The sequence below is a fragment of the Cyprinodon variegatus genome, unplaced genomic scaffold (genome assembly GCF_000732505.1).
Source record: "Cyprinodon variegatus isolate N-32 unplaced genomic scaffold, C_variegatus-1.0 Scaffold32, whole genome shotgun sequence".
Classification (NCBI taxonomy): domain Eukaryota; kingdom Metazoa; phylum Chordata; class Actinopteri; order Cyprinodontiformes; family Cyprinodontidae; genus Cyprinodon; species Cyprinodon variegatus.
Window position 1 is genome coordinate 1,161,855 of NW_015150485.1, and position 9,722 is coordinate 1,171,576.

General features: G+C 37.0%; 1 protein-coding gene across 1 annotated transcript in view; it reads left to right on the plus strand.

Moving 5' to 3' along the window:
* The first annotated feature begins 2,734 nt into the window (after nt 1-2,734).
* The window catches only part of LOC107102282 (coxsackievirus and adenovirus receptor homolog), a 27,572-nt gene continuing 20,584 nt past the window's right edge, over nt 2,735-9,722 (plus strand). The window contains exons 1-3 of the mRNA XM_015401526.1: nt 2,735-2,777; nt 2,908-3,008; nt 6,674-6,849. Of these exons, the coding sequence (XP_015257012.1) occupies nt 2,909-3,008; nt 6,674-6,849 (276 nt within the window). The 5' untranslated portion in view covers nt 2,735-2,777; nt 2,908. The remainder of the gene's footprint in view (nt 2,778-2,907; nt 3,009-6,673; nt 6,850-9,722) is intronic.

A 9,722-nucleotide genomic window follows, 5' to 3' on the forward strand; every position in this document is an offset into this window, starting at 1 on the left:
CATTCCTGTAATAAGAAGTTTCTTTTGACTAGATTTAATTAAACTTTAATTCCCTCGGTATAAAATAAATATTTTGATTGAGATGAGGCATCTGCTTCCTCGTTGGTGAATAACCAATAGTTTACACCCAATAATGTAAATAAACGGTGTAAGTTTTTTTTTTATATATAAGAATTATGCTATAATTTCTAGTTACTGATCTTTGCTACTATATTTTAATTTGACGAACCAGAATTTCTCAATGTTCTTTTTCCTGTTTGGTGCGATTGCAATTGCGGGTCTTGACCTGGCCGGACCGGATCGGAGCAAAAAATACCATGGCTCTGTATTTTGTCGGTGAAGGATGGAGAAGACGTACGTGGACGGAGACGTGCGGAGGAGTAGCGGTGGATGTGGAACAGCTCTCATTGATTTACATGAAAGACAAGCTCTCCGCACGACGTACGTCAGCGGAGAGCTATGGTGGACTGAACAAAGAGAGGGCTAACGAGCAGATTGGGAGCAGGTGTGAAGAGAGCAGTCAAGGAAGGAGCTAGGGAAAAGGAGACCAACTCAAGAGGGCAACAAATAAAAACCTAAGAATATATCTCATATATCCAGATAAATACAACAAAAAATGAATGAAACCAATAAAACTAGAAAACATGGAGCAAAGTAAAACATAACAGAACCAAGACCATGTCATGAATCATGTTAACATGTGTGGAGATCTTTGCGTTATTGGATCTAGGCCTTGTTATTGAGGCTAGCTGTGTGTGCAAAGAAGCTTTGCACGTTTCTGGCTTTGATGGTCCATGATGAGGCAGAGGGAGTCCATGTGACTGAAAATGATGGGGAGGATGGGGCTGTGCTCATAGATGGCTTCCTTCCTTCTATGTTAAGAAAGAAAAATTAACCTTAAACAAAGGGGAGGGACTCAGACTAAGCTTTAAAAAAAAACCTAGGCCCTACCCACTGTCATCGCAACCCCAACCCATTTACAGGGGAAAAAAGACCTTGCCTATTCAGCCAGGCCTACTATTCCCTTAACAACACCACTTTAAGAGACATAGACAGGTATGGTGCTTTGCAAGCTAACAAAAGCAGCCAAACGACCCCCATTCCAAGGGGTGCACCCGTTCAATTTTCATGTTTTCTAAACAAAAACAAGGGCTTTTTAGGCTCCTGTATATAGCCTCGAACTCAAAGTTATTCTGATATTTTTGAATTGAAAAAGCCTCCTGGATGGGAAGCAAAATTTCTTCAAACTTGGAAACAGAGTCCAGTGGGTTTTTTTTTTTTTTTTACTTTTTTGGAATGACTATGACCTAGATGACTGAGAATCATTTCAGGGCTCCCCTCTAAAAGGTCCAACTTGAAATGAATTGTATAACCTACTGAGAGACAATGTGAGGTAGTTAAAAGAAAATACATTTAAACCATTAATTATTCACTCTATAAGTGACTAAAGCTAGGACCAGTTTTTCTGCTTCACTACATCATGTTTTTCATTTAAGAGAATATGCAAAAAGGACTGAACTGAACAAGGGAAACATAAAGTGACAAATAGTGAAACAAGGCTGAAAGCAAAAACCGGGTTCTAAAAAAATTATAACCAGATATGTGAATAAAAAAAACTTCATTTCAAAGGCAAGATCTTGTGTTTTTGCTGATTATTTTCTTCTGGCGAAACCCTCACAGGAATACATCTTTTATGTTTTGTTACATAGATAAATAAAGGAATTGCTCAAAATTTAAAACGAGTAGGAGTATGAGGTCAGAGAAGAGTTAAGAACATTTTTACACGAATCTTATTTTCATACTTTATCAGCTGGTAGCAATAAACATAAGTGTTTTCCAAAAATCGCCGGAAGCTTATAAAAGACATGAGCTGGTAACTGGAAAAAGTATCTTATATTTCTTATGCAGCTTGGTACTGAGATAAAGCTCCTTATCCTCTGTCTCTAATCCATTTTCTGTGTTTGTGTCTTCTGAAATATTCCCCAGCATATCTGATTTATAAAGGCAATTTTTTTTTCTGTAGATGCAGCACAGAGATAACCCCAGCAGTTTATTATTATTATTTCTGCTTTTTCAGAAACCTTTGTGTCGGATATGAACTGTGGTGCTTTGAGTAAATGCCTGAAAAAAAGAGGTTTTACTATTTTTTTCTTTTTTTGTCATCTGAAACCCTTTCTTTGTTTTTCTCCTGAGTGTTTAAAAGGGTAAATAAAAGGTCAGTAACAGGTATGTGGTGTATTGTTTACCCAAGAAATAAGAGCGAGTTTGGGTACTTTTTTTGTGTTCAAGGGCACCTTTGGTTTCTTTTTTCAATTCATGTTCTAGTTATGTAAAATTAAAGGAAAAAAAAGCAAAATTTACATATGTATAGAGCTAATACAGCGAAACACCTACTGTACATAAATAAGGAAAGGCATAAAGATTTAGCAAACAGTAAATTCTCAGTGTATTTTTTGATCCTTTCATTTAACAATATTTAAGAACACTGACTGACATTTAGGCTGGAGAAAATCTATGTCTTAAAGAGACTTTTCTTTGTGCTACTGCATTTAAACTTAATTTAGTTTTGTTTGCAAGGTTTAATATGTTTGTGAAAGTTTATTCATTTTCTTTAAATGTTTAGGGAATGATGTAACATCAGTGAACCAATCAGAAAGCTTTCAGTTAATGAAGCAGAAATAGAAGAGGTGTTTGTTGTAATGCAGCAGTAACACTACACTTCTTTTCAAGTCCACTGACTGCCAACTGGACCCTGTAGCTTGTTTCAGCTATTGAAGGTATGTCATTGCTTATTTTGTTCATTCCAGGCAACGTTTTTCATTACATTTATTCATTGTATTGTATGCATCATTTTTGTTGTGTGTGATTAATGAGTGGAACATTTCAAAACTGTTCTCTTTTAAACAGGATGATCATGTTCAGGGAAAGTCGCTCTCATTTAAGGACATATTTCAACCTCTGCAGTCCATTGTGGTTATTATTATGCTCTGCAGCGTTGATGAGCACAGGTAAGGCTACAGGCAAAACAAAGTATAAACTAATACTGCTTTAAAACAGAATGTTCACTTAACTTGAACTTTCAACCTTTTTTCAAAGATTGTCTAAGCTGATTGTTCTTCTTCACTGCCATGGTCAGTGACCATGTTTTTCTTAAACCATTGCCATTGATTCTTAGTTGAATCTAGGCAGCTTAATGGGACAATCTAGCATGTGATTATGATTTATTTTATCTTATCATATTTACTCTGCATGCTCAGGGATATTGTGGTGGAAGGCAGAAATCTGGTCCAGTCTTAAGGCTTTTGAGAGATTTTGAACCATAAAAATCATAACTAACAATTTCCGTTCAAAGATTTTAATTTGAAAAAGATAATTTTCTCTTTGTCAAAATTGAATTGGGGCATAACACTACTCTTTTTAAGAGAGCTGGACCAAAAGACAAAGCTGTGTTTGCCAGCCAGTCCAGATACTTCTACCCTCATGGTCATATAATCTGAGTCATGACCAAAAGAACCAGACCCAGGATACAAGCAGCTGAAATGAACTCTTTACAGCAGGGGTCACCAACATGGTGCCCGCAGGCACCAAGGGGCCCTCAAGGACCACAAGGGGTGCCCTTAGAGTCTTCTGAAAATAGAACAACTCAACAGTGAGCTTCGTTTGAAATTTCATTGTATTCTGTTGCTCTCTTTTTTTAATCAGTTATAGAACATTTCATAATTTAATCATATATGGCATTCAAGCATTTATAGAGATTTCAAAATAAAAATGTCTAAAAGAAAATTATAAATTTAAAGAAACGATAAAGATATGTTTATGATGTATGAAGTTTAGGTGAACGTTGACCCTTGCAATTCATAGGTCAGTATTGGTAGCCCTTCCTGTGACTCAGTACCCCTGAATTAGCCCTCAAATGTAAAAAGGTTGGTGAACGCTGCTTTACAGAGTGGCCAGGCTCTCCCTTAGAAATAGGACAAGGAGCCCGTCCATACAGGAAGGGGTAATTTGCACTCATTACAAGTATGAGTACAAATAACATTAGAGTCAAAGGGAATACTGTACTTCCTTAAATAACCCGGTTGGAACTGGATCTAACATAGAAGATGAAGACCTAGATGAAGACAATAGTTTTTATCATCATCAAACCAATCTAAACCTGGTTTAGAATACTATGGCTACCTCAGATGCTGCCTGACCTTCCAGAGATAAACCAATCGTAGTTAGAGGGGTGCTAATGATCTTATTTTTAATATAATCAATCTTATTCATAAAAAATTCCATGAAACAATTACTGCTAATAGTAGGGGGACATAACAGCTGTTTTTCTAGTGTTATCCAGTATTTAGATCCATCTTTTTTCCCTTCAACTCCAGTTAGCTTTCCATTATCTGCTGAGAAAATGAATCTCTAGATCATGATGGTGGTGGTGCTGTAGCCTCTCTTCTTTAGGTATATCTCTATAAAATACAGATTTATGGAGTTTACAAATGACAGCATAGTTGTCCTGCCTACAGGTGATCCCAACTGAACTGCAGCTCCTCCAGAGTTACAGTACATTCGGCCATTTTTAGTAAATTTTTTGATTGATGTTCTTCTTGAACGGACTTTCAGTTTGGGGAAAAGGCCACACCTTGGTTTAAACTAGGGTTTCCTAATGCTCGTCCTCATGACTCACTGTCCCACATGTTTGAGGATGTTCCCTGCCTCCAAATATATGACCTGGATGTAAAGGTAATTAACAGGCTTTTGCATCATGTGATGGCTGCGGGGGAGATAATGGTCATATGAATCAGGTGTGCTTGAGAAGAGACACACCTAAAACAGGAAGGACAGTGGGCCCTGATGACCAGGGTCATCAGGGCCCACTGACTCTAACAGACTAGGGTTTCTTTCCTCAGCTTTGTTTAGAAAGATGATGAAGCTAATCTTAGCTTTGTTAAAACCTAGATAAGAAAAAAACCTTTTCAACTTGAGAACATCAGTCTCATTTTCTAAAGAAGAGCACTTGTTCTTTCAGGGGAAGCAGATTTAAGAAGGTTGCATATGCACCCTCATATGCATAATATTTTCCCATTATCTCCTGCTTAGTCCTTGTCAGGGTCATGGTGGGGCCGGTGCCTATGTCTACATGTATGTGGGAGAGGGTAGTACACCACTGACAAATCTGCTTTAGGGCAACACAGAGACACACTCACATATGCACACATATGCACACACACACACTCACACCTAAGGGGAATTTACAGAGGCCAATTAACCTAACAGTCATGTTTCTGAACTGTGAGAGGAAGCTGGAGTACCCGGAGAGAACCCAGCATGTACTGGGAGAACATGCAAACTCCAGGAACCAGGAATCGCACCTTCTTGCTGCACGGCAGCAGTGCTACCAACTACCCCACTGTGTTCAACTTTGGAACATTGGTCTCATTTTCTTAAGAGGAGCTCATGTTCTTTAAGGGGTAGTAGAGTTAAGGGGGGTTGCATATTTCCCATTTTGGAAAACATTAAAACTATCTTTCCTTTTTCCTTCCTCCTTAGACTAAACTCCTGTTGTTCTTTCACATAGAGCAAACAAATTATTAAAACATTTTTGGTTGTAAACTGAAAACAAAACTCAAGGTGTGTGGGTACTTTTAAAAGCCACTTCTAGGTATTGATTTTTTTTTTTCTTTCGGAATTGGATCTTACATTGTGGGATTGAAGGAAGCAATTCACTATGACCTTAGTGTCTGTTCCCTGCTGAGAATCGAGCCTCAGAGAATCTGACTTTCCCCTACATCACCTCAGCAGCCGCAGCTTCCCAAACAAGGTCTGACGTTCTCTTCCGGAAAGACGGCAATTCCCTAATGTTTTCAAAATTCTACTCTGGGTTGTTTTGTTCAGTGTGGCTCTTGGCAGCACAACAAAGTCTCACTGTTATCCACAAACTACACATTAGTAATTTGTTTAAATGCTGCTCTATTTCATGCATGTTAGGAGAGAAGCATACTTTTACAGAGTGGAATAAAAGCATTATATGCTTTCTTAGAAAAATACTAAACAGAACACTTGAAATCCCTGAAAAGCGCAATTATTTTCCCATGTTCCATTCTCCCCGAGGACAAATCCGAGTCCAATTCAAGCTACTCCCATTATCAGCACTTAGATTTCATTGGTAAGATAATTGTTCAAGGATTTAAAGTCTCTGCCTCATCTGAGTGGGTGCAGAAAGGGTTTATTTTTTTAATTCTACAATGTTGATCCTTTTTGCTTTTTCTCTCAGCTGTCTACTGTTTTGAAGACATTGGACCTTGCAGGGGTTTTGAGGATTACTGTGCTGTAGAGGGTCTTATGGCAGAGTAGATCCAGTGTAATGAATAGAAGTGGCTTTGCAAAAAGCTCCTTCTGTATCATCTTTTTGATAGAAGTATTTTCAGTTTGCAACTCCTAAATAACTCATAATCTCTTTTCTACATATTCACCCAATTTTCTTTCTCTATTTGTGATATTGTTTTAGCAGTTTTCTGCTAGGGAAAAACCCGCTGAATTAAAATTATCTGACCCCAATATTGTCTCAATGGAAAATAGAAACCAACTGTGGCTTAGGGAATCAGAAACAAGACAATGTTTATCTTTAAAAAGAAAAAGGAAGTTTAAATGTGACTAATTTCATAAAGTGTCTGATTTTGCACAGAGCTGGGATGTACACAAGGGCTGAAGGTTACATCGACAGGCCTGTGGACCATCCAGAGGGCCGAGGGCGACAGAGTGACTTTGGGTTGCACTTACACGCTGAGCCAATTAGACACAGGAGAAATTGACATTGAATGGTCTTTGCTCAGTCCGGACACAACAAAAAAGGATCAGATGGTAAGATGCAGGCTGTTTTAAAGAAACTTACTGAAAATACACATACAGTGGAAATAATCCTTTTTAAATGAACATTAGCACTCCTCTTTATCCTCTTCTTCTTTCTCCTCCCTCTACTAGGATTCCTCTGTTTCTAGTTACCTTCACTCACTGTTTACTGTCAGTTGCTCCGGTAGCTGCCTTTAGTCCTTGAGTGCTCATCTTTTTCTGTCTATATATTAGTTAGTACACATTCCTTCTTGGAGTAAATCTATGCTCTGTTAAGATGTTTGGAATAAACTCTGTTGTGTCATAATTTAAGGCCAGAAAGCCTCCATATTCTCTGGTTTACATTATGTCAAGAAAGAATATCAATCGAGTAAAATCTCTAAGTGCGACTTTAACTTTGATCTCTATACATTTGGACATGAGCCTTGTTTATTTGGGGTTTTTTGTGCTTTCAGCAACCAGGCTTCATTGCACTAAAAATATGCAGCCTGCGTCAGTACTTCCACCTCAATGTCTTTTTTTAAACTAATGTCTTCCTCTTTATAGTAAATATTAGTGAAATTGAACCCAAAGGGTTTGTAACATATCTGGTAAAGAAATCAAAGGCTCTCTCTGCTTAGAACTGTGATTTAGAAATTAATTATATTTCTTCAGTTGTACTTTTAGTTTAAAACCATAAAAAAGATGGTTATTAAAATTTAAAAGAAGCTGTATCTAAATCATTAATCTCTTTGAGTGAAAGGAATCCGGAGGAGTCGAGTTATGCTGAAGTTATCTAAATGTCTTAAGGCATTTATTTACATCATTTGTTCATTTTAACATCACATATTTGCTTATTTTTGTTATTTGCCCACATAATCAAATGCATATAGGAAGAAAATATTTATTTTTCCTATACTATTACATGATGAGTTTTAGTTGAGAAAACTGTAACATTTCCACCAACAGCCTAATTTTAAATTAAAGACACGATCCAAGCATTATCTTCCTTCTTTTTATGTGCAACTTGGAAAATAAAAGTGATGTGTCAACCGCTCCCAAAAGTTAAGTCTTCAACCAATATAATGGCTACGATTGTGTGAAGCCAATTATGCTTCTTTTCTTCTTTACACCGTCTCAAATAAACACCTTGAGGCTCAAATAAACTCTATATATTCACCGCTTATATTTTGATAAGCACAAACACTTTCTCTCCCTCTAAGTTTTGGCTTATTTTCAGCTGAATATACAACTTTTTGGCAGGATTGGTTGCGTTAATTTACATTGGTTAGCTTCCTGGCACAGATGTATTTAGTGATTAGGCTGAGACTAAAGCTGCGTTCACACCAAACTTGCTTTTGGTGTCGAGGCGTCTGATTTACATGAAAACTCTATGGGGAACACCGTTGAGATGTCTGGTGGCGGGTTCCAGCATTGGGAGCGTCGCAACTTGGCGTTCTGACGTCTGAACGTTCAGAAAATTTAACTTTTGATGCCGGAGCATCAACCAATCAGAAAAGCTGATCCAGGAGGTTTTTGGAGAATATAGACACCACATGCAAGCTGTTATCTCTTCTGCAGAGCTGTCTGCATATGAAAAAAATAATTAAATAAAGGGGTTAAACTCCCAAGGGTTAAAAGAAAAAAATAAGCTGGAAGAATGGATTATTATGTAAGCTACGAGGAACATAGGCCAAACTCTAATCATTAATGCGGCACTAAAAGATTTTTAAACATTATTTCTTCCACCTGTCAAGTATGATGGTGGCACTGACTGATTTGCTGCAAGCAGTATTGATGCAGTACATAAAGTTGATTAAAAACAAGAGAATAAGGACTAGTTCCAACTGACTTGTCTTATACCAACAGATTAAGCTTTAGAAATGTTATCAGAAAAACAGTCGACCCCTGGTCTGTGGAAGCATTCAACACAGCCTTTTATTTTCCAAGGTTCGCCTTAAAAGACAGAAAATAAAACTAGGATCATTGGTTTAATTTGAAATTAAGCTATTGGTAGAAACGTTACAATTTTGTCAACTTAATCCCATCTGGTAATAATTATACATAAATTAATACTTTCTGCCTACTTGCTTGTGATTATATGTGTAAATAACAAAAATTGGTTAATATTTAAATAGAACAAAGGTTTGAAAGAAATGCCCTTACATTGGAATATGTCAACACTACAAGAAATATGTTGCATGTTTCTTTTAACTTCAAAACTATTTAAGGCAGAGTTCTTTATTTCTTATCCCCATGATCCAATATCCGGTATGTTTTAGATGTGTCTCTGCTCCAAAGCACCTGAATAAAATGATTATTTTCCCTTCCACAACAGCAACCAAGGGACTGATAAGAACTAATTTATTGACTTCAGGAGGCAGAGAAATGCCTAAAACATTCAATTCAGTTCCTCTTTATTTATTTATATAGTGAGAATTCATAACAAATGTGATCTCAAGGCACTTTACAGAGACAAATCAACCAACCGTTCAATCAACGTTGAACACATCAACTCATTGATTCGAAGACACCAAGCATGCTTGTAGCAACAGTATCAACAAGACTGAAGAACCCTACCTTAAGGTTTTAGCCATGGTTATGAACAACAACTTAAAATTTCTTCTCACTAGTTTGGGAAATACAGTACTGTTAAAAAAAATCTATCTTACAGCTTTCCTGGTAAGCAAATTGAAATGTTACTGGATAAAAACAGATCTGTTTTCAAATTAATTTGAAAACATTCATTTGACGATATAAATGAGAGGTTTCAAAAAACAACTAATCATATCTATAATTCAATTCTATTCTTAGGAGAATTAGCTAAATCTGAGTGAGTGAGTGAGTGAGTGAGTGAGTGAGTGAGTGAGTGAGTGAGTGAGTGAGTGAGTGAGTGAGTGAGTGAG